The sequence below is a fragment of the Cololabis saira genome, chromosome 15, assembly GCF_033807715.1.
Source record: "Cololabis saira isolate AMF1-May2022 chromosome 15, fColSai1.1, whole genome shotgun sequence".
In the NCBI taxonomy this organism is placed as follows: domain Eukaryota; kingdom Metazoa; phylum Chordata; class Actinopteri; order Beloniformes; family Belonidae; genus Cololabis; species Cololabis saira.
In genome coordinates this window covers 12,001,889-12,023,111 of record NC_084601.1, presented here as the reverse complement: position 1 = coordinate 12,023,111, position 21,223 = coordinate 12,001,889, and the positions used below count along the sequence as shown (strand labels likewise).

The 21,223-nt window shown below is 40.4% G+C and overlaps 3 protein-coding genes across 5 annotated transcripts; 2 read left to right on the top strand and 1 right to left on the bottom strand.

Annotated features, from left to right (window-relative positions):
* Positions 1-1,062: 1,062 nt before the first annotated feature.
* LOC133461085 (lens fiber membrane intrinsic protein-like) lies at positions 1,063-3,394 on the bottom strand. Of its 2 annotated transcripts, none has more exons than XM_061741857.1 (5): positions 3,126-3,394; positions 2,273-2,481; positions 1,863-2,012; positions 1,554-1,688; positions 1,063-1,349 (listed from the first exon to the last, which is right to left on the bottom strand). In XM_061741857.1, exons 1-5 carry the CDS (start codon positions 3,344-3,346, stop codon positions 1,288-1,290), a joined length of 777 nt encoding a protein of 258 aa, XP_061597841.1. In that variant the 5' UTR covers positions 3,347-3,394; the 3' UTR covers positions 1,063-1,287. The 2 variants fall into 2 exon arrangements, with proteins under 2 accessions (XP_061597841.1, XP_061597842.1); XM_061741858.1 differs by lacking the exon at positions 3,126-3,394 and adding an exon at positions 2,890-3,074.
* A 3,886-nt stretch (positions 3,395-7,280) lies between these two features.
* On the top strand, positions 7,281-16,411 carry ubqln4 (ubiquilin 4). Of its 2 annotated transcripts, none has more exons than XM_061742509.1 (11): positions 7,281-7,462; positions 10,837-10,988; positions 11,270-11,418; positions 11,524-11,786; positions 11,936-12,094; positions 12,224-12,446; positions 12,554-12,693; positions 13,039-13,122; positions 14,408-14,523; positions 14,611-14,881; positions 14,957-16,411. In XM_061742509.1, the coding sequence occupies exons 1-11, from the start codon at positions 7,319-7,321 to the stop codon at positions 15,107-15,109; spliced, it is 1,854 nt and encodes a 617-aa protein (XP_061598493.1). In that variant the 5' UTR covers positions 7,281-7,318; the 3' UTR covers positions 15,110-16,411. The 2 variants fall into 2 exon arrangements, with proteins under 2 accessions (XP_061598493.1, XP_061598492.1); XM_061742508.1 differs by having other exon boundaries at positions 11,270-11,430.
* Positions 16,412-17,242: 831 nt separating this feature from the next.
* On the top strand, positions 17,243-19,494 carry LOC133461531 (ras-related protein Rab-25-like). Its single transcript, XM_061742511.1, has 5 exons — positions 17,243-17,593; positions 18,052-18,247; positions 18,515-18,708; positions 18,852-18,932; positions 19,019-19,494. Exons 1-5 carry the CDS (start codon positions 17,557-17,559, stop codon positions 19,141-19,143), a joined length of 633 nt encoding a protein of 210 aa, XP_061598495.1. The 5' UTR covers positions 17,243-17,556; the 3' UTR covers positions 19,144-19,494.
* Positions 19,495-21,223: the final 1,729 nt, after the last annotated feature.

The window sequence follows — 21,223 nt, the reverse complement described above, 5'->3', positions numbered from 1 at the left end:
AAATAAAAAAAAAATTATAATAATTCAGTAGATACAAGGTGAAATGAAAAGTGAGAATGTGCCATGTCATGCTCCAGGCTACTGACCTCAGGGGGAGCTTTGAGGTGGGTTACGAAAGAATCTGAAGAAAAGCGTACAATATTTCAGAGCTTATCTCTTTACAGCAGCCACGCGGACCAAGTATGGAAACTTGGATCAAGGGATCTGTCCGCTGCCTGTTTACATTTCTGTCATTGTTTCTGCGTCACAGAGCATTATGTAGCCAAAGCATTCATTACCTCGGCGGCTACTGCTTTTCTTTCCTCCCAGCTGATGGGGCACACGGGCAAGTACCAAGAAAATGAAGGAAACTATCAAACGACAAAGGCAGAACAATCAGCGGCTGGGGGGCCCACCCTCGTTCCCCGGTCCAGGAACACGATCCTCTTCTCAGTCCCTGGCAGGGACTCCCTGCTCCGTTGTTTGTGGCCTTGTTGGATCATAAGCACACACAAACAGCCCCCATCCACTTTTCCATATGCTGCCTATTTGAGCACGCTCAGGATCTCCTAACAAAATGTGGATATGGAACATCCAGCTGATTGCCAGAGGCAAAGCCCTTTCCCAAAACAAAGAGCATACAGCTTACTATTATTATAGGGAAATCCTTGTATAATACCAAGACATAACAAAGTCAAATACCTTTAAGGGACCCTTGCAATGGATTTGAACTATTGCTTTCTTTTATCTTATATATTATTGACTCATATTTTTACATGTTGACCCCTCCCACAATACACATTGCCTACTGCTGTATAGAGACATGAACTTCCTTCTGATAACATTTATTCCAATTATTCTTTCAGGGAGTCACATTCTGATCGAGTCTCCTGGAGTGCTTAAATACTGGGAGTCAAAGGCCATGAAAAAGAAGGTGGGTTGTTTTAGTGCTGCCATCTTCTGGTGATTCGGCGCATGAGCACAAAAAAAAAAGACAAACGCTGCAGATCAACTTAACTGAATTCTGAAAGTTAATAAAGTTAAATAATCTCATAGAGAAGGTGAAATAAAAACCAATGCTGCTTTAAATGTAAAAGACATATGATTAGGTTTATTAACTTTGTTTCCCAGCTGTGCTATCATCACGACTATTCCTAAAAAAGAAAAGCAGCAACTTTAAACTGTCAGCATCGACATCAGACGTCATTTCTTCAGCAGATCGGTCGAGAATGCCTTGATGCTTTTCTGCTCATCTTCTGTCCAAATGTGTCCTGTGTTTATTCTTGCAATGGCGCCGTCTGCCTCCATTTAACGCGGGCCAGTTCCTCTCCTGCATTCACACATTCTGTAGGCACATATGTAGAAAATACCTGCAACAAGCGGAGAAGATGCTTCAGACTGATTCTGAAAGTTGCACAATCACTTTGTTTTGTTTTATCTCAGGTTTATTGCATGAATGGATGAGACTAAATCAACTGAAAATGATCCACCAGATAACAGCGCTGCAATGTTTGTATAATAATGAGGTTTCCATGCATATGAAGATGAAACCCTGGACACGTGTTGGGCCTCACCTGCAAAGAATGTCATGAGCATGGACACCCAGCCCAGGATGTAAGACCAGGAGAAGCGCCAGTCACCAAAGCGCCTTCCCAGGAAGTTAATAGTCACTCCAGTGTAGATTGCCATACCCAGCAGAACAAAGAAAGCTAAGAAGAAGAAGAAAGTTGGGTATGTGTCAGGGATATTCATTCATGTGTATTTCTACTGCTTCATTCTTCCTCTCTTGCTCATTATTTTAATTCTAACATGTCTGTACTTTCTATGCTGTGACACTTGAACATTCACATCATGGTTCAAGTCAAAAGTCAAGTAAAACTTACTCGAGACAAAAAACATGATTCCTGCAGCAAAGGAACGGTTGAACCTTTCAAAGGAGGAGAAGTGTGAAAAGGACATGATGCCAGCGATGATGCCTGCAAAGCACGACATCCCTGACAGGATCATGAAGGCCCTGGTGGCATTCCAGTAAGCTGAAAGGAAATGGGAAGAATTCAGCCAATTATGTATAAAAAATTCAACTACAAGCATGTAATCATCCTCAGTAAAATGTTGATGGGTTTATTCCCACCGCTGCCTTCAAGCGCTGGAATAAACTGGTGATTTTTCCTCATTCGAAGCGGTACATTGCAGTTAAGAATAAAGCTTAAAGCATATAGAATTTCTCACTGCCTCATGATTGTCGGCCACAGTGATAAAACTAGAAATTATAATGGTTTGAAAAGTGTCTCACCGATACTGTCTCTCTGCATGTAGCACTTGTTGGCCATGCAGTACCTCCACAAACCCTGGTGGGCATAGTTTCCAGAGAGACGGTACTGCATCCAGTAGTCTGTGGCGGTGGAGATGACCAACAGGATATTACCCACAATAGCACAGAACAGCCCCCCTCCCATGAAGCTGTACATCTTGAGCTGAGATAATGGGCCAGCTGCAGAGCAACTGTAAAACAAGTCAGAAATAGAGAAATATGCTTTAAGGATGTTCACACTTAAGTCACTTTTCAGTACACAAACTATCAGGCCAAGATCTGCGATGAAGAGGTTCAAAATACTTCATGACATGAATGGTATAAATGTCTTCAACTGCAGAACTTTGAGAGCATATACAATATATATAAGCATGCATTATGTTCACACATATTCTGTCTACATCTCAAAAGAAGGGATAAAAAAAGAGTAAGAGTAAAAAGATCACAGAGATATGGTGAAATATGAAGCAAAAGCAGAAATAAATATGAAGCGTACATCAAAATTCTCTAAGAATAAATATTGAGAACGTTTCAAGATATACTTTAGAAATTAGAAATGGAGCAGAATGGATTTCTGATCATTAAATAAATACATTTACCTCTTCTTTACTGAAGACATTTTTACCAGAGCACGTCTAAAGATCAACCTGGACTACAAGTCGTCGCTTATGATAATCTGCTGGAGTCTGTCGCGGTCCCCCTTCCAAACTGTCACACCACACTAATGTTTTCTTATCAGTAAGGATGTCATATCTGACTCCAGTCCCTGCAGGGCCGCACTAGTCACTGCTGGAAACAAAACCTCAAAAAACTCGTTGAAATGTGTGCCCCTTACCTTGTTTCTGGAAACGCACCGTCTCTTCTGCCCACCTTCCAGAGGAAAAGTTCAAACTGGGTGGATGGAAAACTGACGGGGCTGTTGCTCACCTGGGGGGAGGGGTGTCGGTCAATTCTACAACCAAAAGGTCGTCCCCCTTTCTGTTGATGAAAGCAAAATCCTTTGGCGCCCTCAGTCTCCCTGTGTTGGTTGCACTTGAATGACACCCTACAGTGCATGTGACCCTGTACATTTGCGTGTGTATGTGTATCTATGCGCTGATTATTGGGGCCATGTATCTCTTTTATGGGGGGTTTTGTTTGTTTGTAAATGGTGTACTCTAGAACTGGGGATATGCATAGGTATGCAGGACCGGCTGTGTCAATGCAACATGCTGAAACAGACACTCTCTTTCACTGCCGTCAGGGGCGTCACATATAGGGGGAGTTATCTACAGTATAGAGACAGCTACAGGACCAATTCAACTCAAATAAAGTATAATGTTTTCAACATGAGCCTTAGCCTCACTTTACTGAACATCGTATCAGTCATGAATATTCCTACAAAAAAGAAAATGACATTTTAATTCTCCATTTCTTTGAACAATTATCTTGACAGTGATGAAATGTTTGCAGAATGATTCTTTTGTCTGAAATAACAAGTAAAGTTGTTTTCTTTCTCAAAACACAAACGTTCATGTGATCAGTTACATTTCATGTTCACTTGGCAACGGATTAACAGATAAAACATGATAATGTGTGTAAATTTGTGACAAAAATAAATCACAGCTTGCATCTGATAGGTCAAGCAAATCTAATCTGAGTCATTATAATTATTTATACTTTTTACACTTTTTTTGTATAATAAAGCCATTACAAAAAAAAACAAGAAACATTCATTTTCACAGAGGGTGGTGCAAAAATGTAATTTCCATAATTTCCTTTTCACGGATTCCTATCCATGTATTGTTTATTTGCAGATAATTCAGTTATCCCACTGACTTTTCTGCACAGTATTTTCTGTCTGTGTGTTGAAGGCATGTAGGCTGAACTGGCTGTCTGATCTCTACATACAGAGCACAATACGGTCTGTAGCTGCGTGCATAATTAAAGGGCCATGCATACACAAATAAAAAAAAAAATACATGCAAGTTTCTGGCTGAAAAAGAAGTCCTTAACAAGTTGCCCTTCTTTGTTTATTGTCAGTACCTCATACTGGGGAATAAAGCTTAACACTTATATTTAATTCAGTGTAATTAGTCAGAAACAGAGAAGGATGTAACATCAGCTGCAGTTCAAGTGGTTACACTGTGAGGTCTGTACCAAGAAAGGAAGGAAATTTGATGTGAAATATTTAGCTCAACTCCCGAGACACCTTCCGACAGCCATCACCTGGCTCATTTTCTTCAGCTGGCAGCTACCAGAGCAGGTACACAAAGCATTGCACTGCACATTGTACCATGTAGAATGACAAATAAAGACAGTTTGAATTTAATTTGAATACCAAAGATAAAAATGACAAGATTACCGCATCACAGGCGGTCAGCAATTAAAATGATTTACACAATGTAACAGGATAATTATTCAAAATGAGAACCGAAAGCACAGTTTAGAAAGAGGTGGTTCGGTTTGGCTGGAATAATACATTAAAATTGTCCCTTGATAGTTTCTCTGAGAGTTTCATGAATGGAGATTTGGATGTGAGTCAAACAATAACAGATTGTTTCAGACTTTTCTCTGGTGTGGAATGTTTGCTTGATTTGCCTAATTATCTTCTCTTCAAGACATGTGGGTCCTGCAAATTATGTACTGTATAATAATAATGCATATTAATGTTATCTTCTTTTTTATTCTAAATTGTATGTAACACTGTCATGGTCAATAATCAGATGGTATTGATTTTTGAGAGAAAGAGAAATGTCTCCAAATTGATGAAAAAAAAAAAAATTGCTGGTAATATCTCCAGTATAAACTGGAAGTGTTACAAACAAATGAAGATAAATAAAGACAAAAATGTGTCCTGAGAAAATTTAATTGATATGGTTTATTTAGGTTGAAGATAGGCTTGACAAATCTTTAAATTAAAAGCTGATTGTTCGGACTTTTCTATCCATATCGTGCCATGTTTTCAGTTCCTTTGATTTGTTAATCTTATAACTAAAATGAACACAAAAAGGGAAGTTACATAAAGCAAAGCAAGTTTATTTGTACAGCACATTTCAGCAACAAGCCTATTCAAGGTCCTTTACATAATAAAAATATGAATCGTGAAGAGGAGAAAAAAATTCCAGTGCAGTGGCAGAGTAAAGAAAAGTTAGAGTTAAACCGAGTATTAAATATTTGACTTAATAGATACATTTTCTAAAGCATCAGGTTTAACACTTAATCACAGCTAATGTGAATTAATGGCCATACATGACTGTGATCTTACAAATGCCTATAGTATTCCCATTAAGTCCTCCATGAAATATCTAGGAATCCATATAACCAAAGATGCAAAAACCAGCGAGATGTCAAACATACAAGATACAATTCTCAAATGTAAATCTAAGTTGAATGTGTGGTTTCAAAGAAACCTGACAGTCTTTGGCAGAACATACCTAACTAAGACGGAGTCTTTATCAGGATGCATTTATCCTGCATATACAATGGCCATACCTGATAAATTATTTAAAACCTTTAACAAACTAAACTTTAATTTTATCTGGAAAAATCGAGCCCACTATCTTAAAAAATGTGAAATTATCAAAGAATATGAAGATGGTGGTAAAAAAGCTATCAATTTTGAAAGCTTAAATGCTGTTCTGAAATTAAAATGGTTAAAATCCTTCCTGCTGAACAAAAACTGTACTTGGTAGTGTCTCTCCAAGGGCTTATTCCAAAAATTGGGTGGTATTGAGTTTGTTCTCAAATGTGATTTTATGATTGAAAAACTGCCAGGTAAACTCCCATCATTTCACAAACAGGTACTACTATGTTGTAAACTCATGTACACGCATAACTTCACTCTTCATAAATCTCCCATTTGGAACAAAAGATATGTATCGTGTAAGGGAAAATCTCTCTACTTGGAGCATTGGATGGATAAAAATGTCTGGTTAATAACCCATCTTATAAATGATCAAGGAAATTGGCTTTCCTATAAAGATTTCGATTGATATAATCTGCACACATGCTCAATTTAATAAGGTCATTAAGCGATCCCTGCCCCTGTTAAAATGTTAGTCCAAAAAATAGATACTCAGTCATGTGTGATAGATTTACCTGTACTTCACTTCACTTTGAAGAGAGGTTTCACTTTACTCCATTTAGATGCATGGATCAGGGTTGCCACCCGTCCCTTGAAATACGGAATTGTTCCGTAATTAGGAATTAAAAGCTGCGTTCCGTATTGAACCAATACAGACACACATTATGCTCTTATTTATTTATGTCATAATATACAGGTGACGGTCTGAAAATTTGAATATATTGCAAAACTTCATTTGTAGTAAATTCAACTTAAGGTGAAAAATTATATTATTTCCCATTACATGCAAAGTGAGATATTTCAAGCCTTTATTTGTTATAATTTTGGTGATTATGGCTCACAGTTTATGAAAACCCCAAATAAAAAATCTAAAAAAATTAGAATATATTATGAAATCAATAAACAATTCAATCATCAAAATTACAACAAATAAAGGCTTAACATATCTTGCTTTGCCTGTAATGAGACTATGTAATATACATGTATTAGTTTCACCTTTTAAGTTGAATTATTGAAATAAACTAACTTTTACACCATATTCTTCACCTGTAGGCTATATTATACATCCTGGCTGATGTGGAAATACATAGCATAGGAGGATATTTCAGTTGCCAGTATGGTTGGCTGTCTGTTCAGTCATGCAAGTTCAATGCTATTAAAACACTTTAAACGTTAAATCAAAGCATTTTGTTTTTTCATATAAAACAAATACATTTCTATCCATTTTAGAAGTTTTGGGGATGTCCCTTTTTTTGGCGCCTGCTGAAATCGGGGTGTCCCTTATTTCTATTTCTGAAAGGTGGCAACCCTATGGTTTCTATGCCGTTATTGTATGTAAACGATACATTTTCAATTAAAAAAAAAAAAAGCCCCAGCAGGAAGTGCTGCTCCGGGAGAACGGCGTGACCTCTAGTGACCCGGAAGTGACGTCAGAGCGGAGCTGTTCCATCGGTGGAGTAAAGATGGCTGACCAAGGCGCCGGAGAATCTGGTAACAACAACAACAATAACCCCGAAGCCTCCGAGGGAACGATTATTAAGGTCACAGTGAAAACGCCTAAGGACAAGGAAGAAATCGCCATAGCAGAAGATGCCTCTGTCACCCAGGTGCGTGTGTGTCGCTGCTGCGGCCGCTCCAGCCCCAACTTCAGCTAGGAAGCTAACGCGCTAGCTCCGCTAGCACCCGCCGCCATTCCTACCGGCGAATCGCGAGTGTGTGCGCTGAAAAGAGTTATTTAAAACGGGTGTTCCGCTGCCTAGGTGGGCGATAAGTCGCCCGTGTTTACACTGCTGCCTGTCAGTGTGAAGATGTGATTACTGCACATGTTTGAACCGGCTGAGCAGCTACCCGTGTTAGCCGCGGGCTAGCCGGGGCTGCGTGTGTGGCCGGTCCGCTCCCGGGTCGCTCTGCGGCGGCAGCGACGCGCTGGGAGAGCCGGGGCAGCCGGGGGGTCGGTTAGGGGCTGTTGCCGGGCTGCTTTCATTTCCCATTTCGGCCGGGGCTCTGTGGGAAGAACCGCGGCTGGTGTGGGTCTAGAACCTTCTCTGCTACTACTGAGTCATTCTTGGGGATTCTGTTATCCTCAGTGCTGCTGTTGGTTTGGCGACGTATTGCACTTGAAACGTAGTGCAATACTTGTCACCACAGGGAAATCTGAGAGTGTTCAGCGGTTTTGTCGAGGGGTTTTACTTCCTTACCTAGTAATTAAACGGTTGGACGTGTCTTACAGTAGGGTTGCCACCTTTCAGAAATAGAAATAAGGGACGCCCTGATTTCAGCAGAGCAGCCGCCAAAAAAAAGGGACATCCCCAAAACTTCTAAAATGCATAGAAATGTATTTATTTTATATGAAAAAAATTAATGCTTTGATTTAAAGTTTAAAGTGCTTTAATAGCTTTGAACTTGCATGACTGTACAGACAGCCAACCATACTAGCAACTGAAATATCCTCCCATGATGTGTACGTCCATCAGCCAAGATGTAGAATATACATACAGGTGAAGAATATGGTGTAAAAGTTAATTTATTTCAATAATTCAACTTAAAAGGTGAAACTAATACATGTATATTACATACTCTCATTACAGGCAAAGCAAGATATGTTAAGCCTTTATTTGTTGCAATTTTGACGATTGAATTGTTTATTGATTTCATAATATATTTTAATTTTTTTAGATTTTTTATTTGGGGTTTTCATAAACTGTCAGCCATAATCACCAAAATTATAACAAATAAAGGCTTGAAATATCTCACTTTACATGTAGTGGGAAATAATATATTTGTGTCACCTTAAGTTGAATTTACTACAAATGAAGTTTTGCAATATATTCAAATTTTCAGACCGTCACCTGTATATTATAATAAGAGCATAATGTGTGTCTGTATTGGTTCAATACGGAACGCAAGTTTTAATTCCTAATTACGGAACAATTCTGTATTTCAAGGGACGGGTGGCAACCCTGCTTACAGTACACTGATTTTACTTCACCTATTTAAACCCTCATCTTGTGTATTTTAACAATTTTGGTCTGTTCTTATGAACATATAGGTTCATAATTGTGTGTATGGTGAGGATATATTTTTCTGTTGACATGTAAAGGTACAGTATTCAATTAAGATTTAGCAAAAATTACTTTTTTTCATTTATTGCAGTCACCAGTAGCTTTCAGAAGTCTATATTTAGATTTTGAGTAATTGTTTTAACTGGGACATAATACAAAAGCAGTAATCTAATAGAAATGTAATAGCTGAAGAGATAATTTGTGTCTGTTTAGTTACTGGCTAATATAATTGTGCTATCCCTGGGGAATAAACAGTAATAGATGAAAAATATTAAAGGTTTTCCAAGGAAGGCCAACTAAATTAAGATGTTATAATATGATTAAACGTATTTGCGCAACCATTCTTAACCATAACCTATTTCACCATTAAATGCACAATTACACATAATCATACAGGCTATTTATTTATATATAAAAGCTATGTGCACTTTATAGAAGTTATAATTCGAAATCACAGAACCCAATGTTAACATTAGGGAGCAAAATCAAAGCTGTCAACTAAAACAAATAATTCAGAATAAGTTCTATAATCGTAAGAGGTGAGCTGTTATTTCAACTAATGAAAGAAAAAATTAGTTTGACAAATTTTATGTTCATATGTTCCATGTCACAGACCCGTAAGCAACAAGTCAGTACATGTGTAGCTGATGCAAAAAGTTCAAATAAGAGTTAGTGCTCATATTAATGTTGCAAATTGTTTTCTATAACAAAGCCAGGTTAATGGTTACTTGGTGTGTCACAGATAATAGGAAAAAAAACATGTGGATAGGGAATTCAAAATCTTTTTTTCTTTTTTCATCCATTCATACATCCATCCATACATACATATCCCTCTCCCCAGCCACTTTCTCTAGCTCCTAGGCCAGCTAAGAAATATAACCTGTCCAGCATGTCCTGGGTCTGCCTTGAGACCATCTCCCAGGTTGACATTCCTGAAACAGCTCCCCAGGGAGGCTTCAGGAGGCATCCTCACCTCAACTCTGGTCCCTCCCAAATGACTGCTGCTCTGCTCTGCTCTGCTCTGTCTCTACGGGACAGTCCAGCCATCGTGGAGAGAAAACAGATTTCAGCCACTTGTTTTGCGATTCAGTTCTTTCAGTCACTATCCACAGTTAATAGTTTATTACCATAGGCGAGGGTAGGAACGTAGCTCAATCAAGAATCGGAGAGTCTTACCCTTTGGCTCTACTAGCTCTTCACCACAACAGGCTGGTACAGAGTATGCACCACTGATGCTGTTTCAATCCACATTCAGTGTCTTACTCCATTCTTCCCTCATACTTTAAGAAGACCCTGTGATATTTATTCTCCACCACTTGAGGCAGCATCTCACTTCCAACCCCAGGACACCACTCCACCCTTTTCTATCTGACAACCATAATCTCAAATTATGATTATTTTGGTTATTGTGGCTATTATTATTTTCATTTTTTTTTTAAATGCACTCACCTATTAGGTGTGTATAATTCAGAGTGATCTATTATAATATGATGGTTATAACCATGTTTATGTAAATGGAGGACCATGTGGTTTCATCTGATTAGTGGGAGTGTCATCAAATCCTTCATACAGCACATTCTCCAGTATTACTTCCCTCTTCAGTTTTTTGTATATTTACCTTTTTCCTGTCTCAGTGCTGCATAGTACGAAAAAAGAAACTCTATATGTCCTGGAGCGTATTTCCCTGATATGGATTTCATATTAAGAGTCACAAGTAAAACACAGCGAACAGGCATATCCAAGTGGATTTTTCTTTTTCCTGGGAAAAGTCTCCTGTGTTGCCAGTGCTGTTTACAATTTGTATCAATATTTGAATGTGTTGTGAAAATATGCTGCATGTATCTGCGCAAATATTGTCAAACCGTCTTTTTAAAACTCTGTGTTGTCTATTGCTAATTTTCATTATATTTTTCTTACAGTTTAAAGAAGAGATCTCAAAGAGATTCAAAGCCAAACAGGACCAGTTGGTTCTGATTTTTGCCGGCAAGATCTTGAAGGATGGTGACAGCCTCAGCCAGCATGGTATCAAAGATGGCCTGACGGTTCACCTAGTCATAAAAACAGCACAAAAGTAAGGCTAAAACTGTTTTGAAAGCATGCTAGTTCAAATTAATATTTAGTATTTTGTAGTCCTTCAACCCATTCAGACATGAGGTGCCCTCATATCGAGGGGAATGGGATGTGATATGTTTTATCAGGACATAACTTGTTAAGAGGGATTTGTCTGTTTGTTATGGATCTTGGAGCACAGTGGTGACTAATATTTATTGCTGTATTTAACTTTACATATTGTCCAACAACATTAAACTGGCAATACTTATTTTTTCATGTGGTTTTAAATGACTTTTATAGGGCAGGAGAGGGCAGTAGCACTTCAGCCTCCAACTCAACCTCCACTCAGGCAGGAAGCAACTCCACATCTAGTCCGGGCACTAACCCCACCTCTACAACAGGCTCCACTGGCTCTGCAGCGCCGCCCACACAGACTCCCAACATACTGAGTGAGCAGACCTGTGTGTAATTATTTACTTTCAGAAACCTTTTCCAGGTCTACGACGACTATGACTATGTCTTTAACCATCTCTCATCAACCTGTTTCCCTTCAGCTGGCTTTGGTGACCTGGCGAGTCTAGCTGGAATGGGCATGGGCTCGGCTAACTTCATGGAACTGCAGCAGCAGATGCAGAGGCAGCTCATGTCCAACCCAGAGATGCTTTCTCAGATTATGGAGAACCCACTGGTGCAGAACATGATGTCCAATCCTGATCTGATGAGACAGATGATCATGGCTAATCCTCAGATGCAGCAGTTGATGGAACGCAACCCTGAGATCTCCCACATGCTTAATAACCCAGAGCTTATGCGACAGGTAAAAGAAATAAAGAAACACCCGAAAGAAATGTTTATATTTCGATAATACCTGATTACAGCAGGGCGTTACTACATTTTTTTTTTATGGTTACTTTATTTGCTCAAATTAAATTGAACCCTAGCAATGCTTCCGCCTTCCTCTCCTAGACCATGGAGCTTGCCAGGAACCCAGCCATGATGCAGGAAATGATGCGAAACCAAGACCGTGCTCTGAGCAACTTGGAGAGCATCCCAGGAGGCTACAATGCTTTGCGAAGGATGTATACAGATATCCAGGAACCCATGTTTAGTGCTGCTAGGGAACAGGTACTTGTCAGGAATGTTCCGAGAGCAGGTCTCCATGCGCTGTATTGTTGCTTGTTTGCTTTATATACTTGTTTGTTTGAAGTTGGTGTGTCACGAGTCACTGCAAGGAAACCTTTTGTTTTCTTGCAGTTTGGTAGCAACCCGTTCTCAGCTCTCGGTGGGAACTCTGAGTCTGGTGCCCAGCCATCACGAACAGAGAACCGGGAGCCCCTTCCCAATCCATGGGGGGCACCAAGCTCTTCTAATCCTTCTGAGAGTGGCGGGGGCACCACAGGCAGCACGACCACCACAGGGGGCACCAACCCAAGCGTATCTAACCCTCTGGGAATCAATCCTGGCAGTCTGGGAAATGGTAAGAATAGTTTAATAAAATATGCTCATAGGTTTGTTGTTTGTTTGCACACAATTCAATTACTCCAGTTAACCCATTTGCACATTCTTCTTTTTTGCCTGATGCAGGTATGTTCAATAGCCCGGGCATGCAGAGCCTACTGCAACAGATCTCGGAAAACCCTCAGCTGATGCAGAACATGCTGTCTGCCCCCTACATGCGCAGCATGATGCAGTCATTGGCTCAAAACCCGGAACTGGCCTCCCAGGCAAGCAGCAGAAAGACACTTCAAAAATACACAACTAATTTAGATAAAAACTTGTTTCTAAGTTAACATGAAAATATGGATCAAAATATTGCCCCGCACCGATTGAATATTTTGTATTATAGATCTCACTTGGTTGTGTTGTGCTCATGATTACATTTAAATGTAGGAAAGTATGTTTTATGCAAAGACAGAATAAGCTGAATCATTATTTTACAGGTTGACCTTTGCTCTAAAGGTTTTGTCAAGTTGCTCGCACAAAAGTAATTTAAATATAAGGTTTAGTGTGTAACTGGTGTACTTTGCTACATAATCACCATGCACTCTTTTCCTGTCCTCCTCCACCAGGTTTTGATGAATAATCCCTTGTTTGCTGGAAACCCACAGCTGCAGGAACAGTTTAGATCCCAGTTGCCCGTGTTTCTGCAGCAGGTACTTTATATTTTTTAGTTTTAAATTTTGTTCTTTCTTTTTGTTCTTTTTTTTTTTTTTAATGAGCGGAAAGAGAGCAAAGAGTGCTGCTTGGTATAAGGGACCCGTGTACTCGCTGTTCACCCAACAACTGGTATATGGAGTTATTTCCATTTAGCCATGTTTGTTTACACACACACACACACACACACACACACACACACACACACACACACACACACACACACACACACACACACACACACACACACACACACACACACACACACAAGGGGCAGGAGGAGGAAACCGTACAATGGGCGTGTAACACATGGAATCATGGAAGAGCAACTTGCACAGGACTGAATAACATTTGAATTAATTTGACATTGTTTGGGTTTTTAACTGACTTAAGTGGCTGGGTGGTAAAACTCAACTTTGCATCTTGATCCTTTTGCAAATGGAGAGTGTTAACAGCAACAGAAGGAAACCTTCACTTGCAGCAGGTGAATGAATGATAAGGGTACACAACTGAAGATGCACGGAATGCAGTTTTCTTGGCCAATTCCAATTGATCATTTTCACAAAAGTTTGACTTTCCTATTTAGTTCAATTCAGTCTTTATTTTAAAGAATTATAATCAGTCATACAAAATCTGGGATCGTCCAAGAGGCAGGAAACAGCGCTGGAGGTAGCCCAGTTCAGGATGTTATGGTTTGCTGTGGGAGTGACGAGGATTAAATATGAGCACATCAGAGTCATACCGGGGGTTAAATGTTTTGTAGATGGTAACAGAGGCCAGATTAAGAGTGTTGGATACATAAAGAGGAGAGAATGTAAATGCGTTGGTAGAAGGATGTTGGTGTTGGAGCTGCCAGGCAGGAGAAAATGTGGAAGACCAAATAGTTCTGGGTTCAGTGAAAGAGGAAGTGCAGCAGGTTGGTGACAGAGGCAGATCAATCAAAGAGTCTATTTGCCAGTATATTTATCCAATCTCTCCTTGAGTAACTAAACTGTTGCAGGGGTGTTATCGCATTAAGTGGATACAACTTTAGTGAAGTCAACAATGCAATCAACAGCTCTGTATGGATGACTGTTCACGGATATTGATCACATGGCATAACTCGTACATAAGATGTGATGTGCTGCCATGTCATCTTACACTTACCAAATGTTTATTTTTCTCTGTTAATGTCCTTATTGAATAAATGTACATGATAAGATCTCTTGTAGTGTCCTTGGTAAATTCATGGCTGTTTTGCTCACTCTCTCTTTCTCTTTTGCTCCCTTTTCTGTTGGGTTAAAGATGCAGAACCCTGAGGCCCTGACAGTAATGACCAATCCCCGGGCCATGCAAGCTCTAATGCAGATCCAACAGGGTCTACAGACGCTGCAGACAGAAGCCCCAGGCCTTATGCCCGGGTATGCATACACAGACACATGTACACACGTTGTATTGTTATTATTATTTTCAGCATCTGCATGTGTGCTTTTTTCTACTTTCTTCAGTTTGATGACAGGTGGGACTCCCGGCGTACCCACAGGAGGTGGCATGCCCCCAGCCGGGGGCATGCCCACCGCTGGTGGCATGTCTACAGGAGGTGGCATGCCCACCGCTGGTGGCATGTCCACAGGAGGGGGAATGCCCACAGCCGGGGGCATGTCCACAGAGAACCCCGCCTCTTCGCCCAGCAGTCCTGGAACAAACGCCACCCAGCAACAGCTGATGCAACAGATGCTCCAGATGTTTGCTGGAGGAGGTGGCGGAGGAAGTGCAACGGTACGCAGCTACATGTTTTCAGGAATTACATACTTAAAAACCAGGATGATGTTTCCATTAATGCTTTTCCTTTAGACTCAGACCCCAGAGGTTCGGTTCCAGACCCAACTGGACCAGCTGAATGCAATGGGTTTCATCAACCGCGAGGCCAACCTGCAAGCCCTCATTGCTACCGGAGGAGACATCAACGCCGCTATAGAGAGACTGCTGGGTTCACAGCCCTCGTAAAGACATACATACATTATGACGCACAGTCACACTCATAAATACATACTTAACTCATAAATACACCCAGCATCTACAGAGAACCAAGATAAATTTAAGTGTATTGTCCCAAATTTTACATAATAAACTTGGGCAGGATTTGCAAGACCCCTCACTCTACATTTGTTCTCAGATCATTCCCTATATCATCTTACTTTTTTTTTTTTCCCTCCATCCAACCAGTTCTGTTGTAGAGTCGGACTGATTGCTCTCACCTTGAAGAGTGTTCTGGTTTAGAGAGAAGGACCAACAATCCTCTCTTGGAAAGGGATTGCCAATCATTTTCTGTATGCTTTGTTTTCTTCACATAAACCAGGAGTAGAGTGTTGGGGGTAAACATATACACGATACGTGATGAAGCCCATGTAATGTGATAGGGAGTTGGCTCTGTTTCATACATGGTTCCAATGAGGCAGTTCTGTAGTTTCCAGTCATTCAGGCAGTAATCCTGCGCATGAACAGGAGGATACCTTTACTCACACTGTTTATCCTCATTCCTCCCTCTTTTCCCACTCTTGAGATACTACACACACAGCTGTTTTTACCCATCATCTTTCACTATTTATTGCAAGCACCTAATAACATGATGCCCTCTGCACTTCCCAGAAGTTGTGATTTGTCATTCCAGTTCAAAGTGTCCATGAGTTCAGACTCTCTTTTTTTTTTCCCCCCTCTGAGATGCCGTGGCTCTTCTTACTATCCTCTGAGAAATTTCTCTGCAAATTAAACTCACTGGGTTAATTGGATTACCCTCCTGGTTAATACATTTCACACAGGATCCTTCAGGACTGTAACCATTATCAAGCAGCAGCATCCCTGAAGCAGAGGTCGCTGCTCGTAGGAATTTGAATTCTACAAACCAAGATTTACCCTTCATTTTTAATCTGATTATTCTTTTTGTTTTGTTTTGAGGTGCAGTTAGTGCCTAGAAATGACAATGATTTGTTTCACATAAATTTAATGTGGAAATCAAGTGAGTAAATAATAAAGAAGGCTTTAAAAACAGTTATGTTGGCACCACATGTTTCTCAAATCAATTCTAGGTTGTTTTATTATAATTATACTTTTTTTTTTTTTCCTTTTGAAATTATGAACATTGTAGTTGTGGTAACTTTGGCAACTTCTTCAGTGGCTTTGCTTTGTTGACCTCAGCTAAAAATAATCATAAATAAAAACAATCCATCACGCAGTTGGAAATTTTGGAACTAACTTTTAACAGTACTGTACTAAAAGAACCCAAAAATGAATAAATTGTGGTCAAAACCAGTTAACATGCGTGTCAGTTGATCACAGACTGGTATGGGCTGAGATGGGTTACGTTTATCATCCTCTTGTTTCATTTTTAAGGTCATGTTCTGAATCTGTTTGATGGGATGTGTTAAATGTATGTTTAAATGTGCTTTTTCCTCAAAAAATGGTCACATATGAGAATATGTTAAGTATAGTTGAATTAACTATACTGAAGTACATCCTGATGTTTAGGCATAAATTCTGTCAAGTGTTTCACAAAATTATGTAAATTAGCTCAAATCTGGCAGTGCTGCAGTTTACTTGTCATTTTAATTGTTTTACAATTACTCAACTGCAACTTTTCCGATAATCGGTGAAAAATTATATTTACTTTGGATTTAATTCCGTATTCAATTAACTAAATTCAAACACTTCCTTCTAAGCTGTCTTTTCACTCTGTGATGTAAACACAGACATTTCCAGGATAAATGTCAGCAAATTATATGCTAAATATATATCTCTATTACAAAAACCATTGCTTTTCTTTTACTGAACGGTGTTTATTGCTGTAAACATGACACGTCTCACGCTCCTTTGATGTTGGTGTAACCTGTGGGTTGGCTTGCTGTTTCCATATAGTATAGCACCATTGTTTAGCTGTCTTTGACAAAGCATTGAAATGAAATTAAGAAAACAACAAGATCCGGCCAGAAAATCAGGTCCAGTCCAGCCCCGTCTCCGTGGTGTGAGCGATGATGTTGACGTGTCGTAGCGCACGCATCCACCTGCTGGGTGAGGTCTGTTGTCGTACCAACGATCAGACTCCCGGAGTGAATAGAGCATAGCCGAGGGTGGAGTCTGTACCTGCGAGTGGTTTTACCTGTTCCGCCTGCTCTCCTTCCCCCGGCCCTCCTCCAGCTGCTGAGCCGTCAGGAATCCTGCTCGCTCCCCGTCTGTCCTCAACCAGGAGCTGCTCCTTTTCACAGATAAAGGATATCTCTTCTTTTTCCATTTATTACTGTTTAGTTTTTTTTTTTTTAATTATTCCTGCCATTTTCACCTTTAATCTGCGCTGGGGGAGTGAGTTGTTTCTTTGGTGCTTTAATTACTTTTCTATACTGTGAAAGTGGCATCAGGATATTTGCTGAGCGTGAGAGAGACCCACCGCCCCTGAATGCAGCATGGGGTCTGACGATTCCTACAACTTTGTCTTCAAGGGTGAGTTTTATACCTCAGTGCGGCCCCTCGTCTGTTTTGTTGTGTGTTAGCACACACTGACACTCAGGTTACACTTTTAGTCGCCGCTTGTACTTTCAGAGGAAAGGAGGAAGTGATTGTTGTAAACCCTTTGACCTTTGACCTTTTTAGAGAAACAGTTCCTTAATTTCCTGCTTCACTTCTATACTCTTTTGTGTTGCTGTGTCCTGTTTTTGAAATGAACCAGCACTGATTTCCCCAGTTTATTCGGCTGCAGGGTAGATCTGACGTGTGATGTCACGGCGTCAGGTGTCCTGTGGTGACGGAAAGTCTCCGCATGTTAGATCAGATAAAGGATATGTGATTCATTACTCTTTCAGCAGGTCAAGTGACATATTTGTACTCGTTTGTCCTTTTAGAGATTAACTGCGTCCTGAAATGAAATCGCTAAAACAAATAAGGTATCTGCATCTTTTTAGTTGTTTTGATCGGGGAATCTGGCGTAGGGAAGAGCAACCTCCTGTCCCGCTTCACCAAGAATGAGTTCAGTCACGACAGCCGCACAACCATCGGCGTGGAGTTCAGCACGCGAACTGTTCAGCTGGACAAGTACATCATCAAAGCTCAAATCTGGGACACGGCGGGGCTGGAGCGCTACAGGGCTATCACTTCAGCGTGGGTGCACACACTGTTACACACTGTTACACACTGTTAAACACTGTTACACACTGTTACACACTGTTAAACACTGTTACACACTGTTACACACATACTCAATAAAGTGAGGCTGATAACTGGCTCATACGTTACAGCTTTAGTAGCTAAACTCCACTGCTTAACTTTTGCACCACCTGTTATGCTCATCATATACTTTAAAAGCTGTTTGAATGTAAGATCCAACCAGCGTGTGCTTAATCTCTGCCACCTGGGGGGGGGTCACAGGTATTACAGAGGAGCAGTCGGAGCACTTTTGGTCTATGACATTAGCAAGCAACTGACCTACCAGAGTGCCGAGCGATGGCTGAAAGAGCTGTACGACCACGCGGACCCCCACATCGTGGTGATGCTGGTGGGAAACAAGCGAGACCTGGAGAGCCTGAGGACGGTACCGACAGAGGAGGCCAGAGACTTTGCAGGTTAAAGAAGTCATGTTTTATATCAGAAATGTGTGTCTGACATATCCTCTGAGTCATCTCAATGATGCGGTTTTACGCACAGCAAACGTTCTCTGTGTCGATCATGATCTTTGCATTTCCACTGAAATCCTGCTTCACTGCAGATAAAAAAGACCTCATGTTCATGGAGACATCTGCACTGGACGCCACCAATGTGGAAGCTGCCTTCAACGAAGTTCTCAAAGGTACCAAGTGGAAAATGTGGGAATAAATTTGTGCTTCCGGATGGTGTCTGATGCAAACCTGGAATCTTTCCTCCTGTTTTCCTCAGCAATCCACTGCAAGGTGGCCAGCAAAGAGGTGACCCGTGGTTCCATCAGCGCCGTGACCCTGTCCAGCCCCATCGGAGCAGCCAATGCTCAGGAGGAGCGCAAGGGCTGCTGCAACAGCTCCTAAACACACGTTGCTGCTGCAACAGCTCCTAAACAGATGTGTTGCTGCCACCGTGACATCATGCTTGACTGTTGTTAGTGTTCAGCCTCTCCTTTACTCTGAAGATTGAGGCAGAGCATTATTCAGACCTATTTGGATATAAAATCTGTACAGTTTGCAGTAAAATGGTGAGGTACATGCAATTTTGTATCCATATTTTATATATAATATTGTCTTTAATGGCTGATTGGCACGATAGAGGTACAATGTGCAATTTTTGTTTCTTTTTTTATGGTTTTGAAGATGCCTTGTAAAGTTACTTTGATTTTACAAAAGAATGCACTGGGATTATCTTGGAATAAATAATTAAAAACATTCTGTTTCTTTTTTCTGCATATATGACATGTAAACTGAGCTCAATGAGAAAGCGGGAAAAACAAAGAATTAATTTAAAAAAAGTAGAAACTTTCCTCTTTTTGCAATGAAGTCCTGGTAACTTCACATTTAATGCCTTTTCTTTTGTCCAGTCCTTGTTAAACCAGCAAGTGGTGGAGACAGATGGAATTGCTGTCTAAGAGTAATTCCCTTACATGATCATGAATGGGAAAAAAGTTTATTACCGTATTGATATTATTTCCATTATTTGCCCATTAGCTGTTCTTGCACTGCTCAACAAAGAAATGTGGTTCAAGCGCTGAAACAGCCGGCTCGCCTTATGCTAGGACTTCTCTTGGACGTGTCTGAACCATTCTTTTTTTTGAAGAGATTAATGATTTATTAGCAATAATTCACGCAGAAATATGTGGTGTAATTTTCATGAGTCAGAGCAGACATGTAGCAGAGTGGAAGAAGCTGAAAATTGAAAGGAAAAAGCTTTTCTTTATCTTGCATCCAAATTGTCACTCAAAAGGTCTTAATTTGTCATCAAACTGAAGGAAAATCTGTCCCCTCTGTCACAATGTAACCCTCACAGGAAGAATATTTATAGTTTTATTTTCTTTTGCTTGAAGTCTCAAAGTTAATCTTGAGTTTTTCAGCAGCTCCGCAGATTCCAACAGTTCTCCAAAGAAACCCACACAACCTACTCTGTTTTGAAGTTACATTTTTGTTTGAAATTATTGCTTCAGAAACACAAAAGTCACCGATGTTTGCAGGTTTGTCATTTGGCTCTCACAGGTTTTTCTTAAAATAGCAAAGGTTTGAAACCAAGTTCAGTCACACTTCAGGTCTCCATGGAAATCCGGAGCTGTCGTCACCATGAACTTCCTGCTTCTCCCTTAAATGCTTTATTTTACACTCACACATGTAACTTGTTAAGAAGCCAAGCAAGGGAGCAGGTTAGTCAGGTCCACTTCCTCCTTTTCTGAGACACGCTCCTGCTCCGTCAACCCAAAAGTGTCAAATTAGATTTATTACCAATGCTTTAGCATTTTATCTCCTGGGGAATGGGGACATTTCAACTCATCAGACGTTACAAATGACAATGATTATGTTTTATATGCATAGCCTACTGTATATCGTAGCTGGAACTGCTTCGCCGTAAGGAATCACACTCAAAAGATTCAACATACAAGGCGTGTTCGTCAGGTACTTGTGTCGTGCAGAGAGATGCAGCCCTGACTCACTCCTGAACCAGGAACTGATATCCACAAACAGGTTTTCCTCTGGGCCTGTAGATGGCAGCGCCGGTGCTCCCAGTCACGCCTCAACCCTCCTGAGCAGTTAAGCAGTAAAAATGCAAATGTTTCAAATCTTAGTTACTTTTTAGCTCTACTGTGTCACACTCTCCCTTATATTCCCCTTAGTGCTTATTGCATTAATGATGAAGATGTTTCGCTCTTCTTCTTCTTCTGTGTCCTCTTGCTCATGCTCCGGAGAAATTATTTACACTTTTCCATGCAAATAGTAATTGATTCACGTGTGAGATGCTTTTAAGTCAGCGTGTGTGTGTTTATACGCAGAAGATGTTCATGCTGTATAAGAGATTTGATGAGCTCATACAGCACAACTGAGGGAATATAAATCTGCAGCCGTGCTAGTTAATGATATTCTCGACAGATAGTGCTGTATCTCTGGCTAACAGATGTGGATGAGGAGTCTTTAC

What these genes read in the sequence shown, in the direction of transcription:
- LOC133461085 (XM_061741857.1), bottom strand. Translation starts at nt 3,346, where the DNA reads ATGCACTGTAGGGTGTCATTCAAGTGCAACCAACACAGGGAGACTGAG. An exon ending in GGTGCGTTTCCAGAAACAAG is followed by an intron (nt 2,482 to 3,125) that starts GTAAGGGGCACA and finishes CTTGTTTTACAG; the next exon opens with TTGCTCTGCAGCTGGCCCAT. An exon ending in CATGCAGAGAGACAGTATCG is followed by an intron (nt 2,013 to 2,272) that starts GTGAGACACTTT and finishes ATTTCCTTTCAG; the next exon opens with CTTACTGGAATGCCACCAGG.
- LOC133461531 (XM_061742511.1), top strand. Translation starts at nt 17,557, where the DNA reads ATGGGGTCTGACGATTCCTACAACTTTGTCTTCAAGG. An exon ending in TACAGGGCTATCACTTCAGC is followed by an intron (nt 18,248 to 18,514) that starts GTGGGTGCACAC and finishes GGGGGGTCACAG; the next exon opens with GTATTACAGAGGAGCAGTCG. An exon ending in GGAGGCCAGAGACTTTGCAG is followed by an intron (nt 18,709 to 18,851) that starts GTTAAAGAAGTC and finishes GCTTCACTGCAG; the next exon opens with ATAAAAAAGACCTCATGTTC.
- ubqln4 (XM_061742508.1), top strand. Translation starts at nt 7,319, where the DNA reads ATGGCTGACCAAGGCGCCGGAGAATCTGGTAACAACAACAACAATAAC. An exon ending in TCCTGGCAGTCTGGGAAATG is followed by an intron (nt 12,447 to 12,553) that starts GTAAGAATAGTT and finishes TGCCTGATGCAG; the next exon opens with GTATGTTCAATAGCCCGGGC. An exon ending in GCCCCAGGCCTTATGCCCGG is followed by an intron (nt 14,524 to 14,610) that starts GTATGCATACAC and finishes TACTTTCTTCAG; the next exon opens with TTTGATGACAGGTGGGACTC.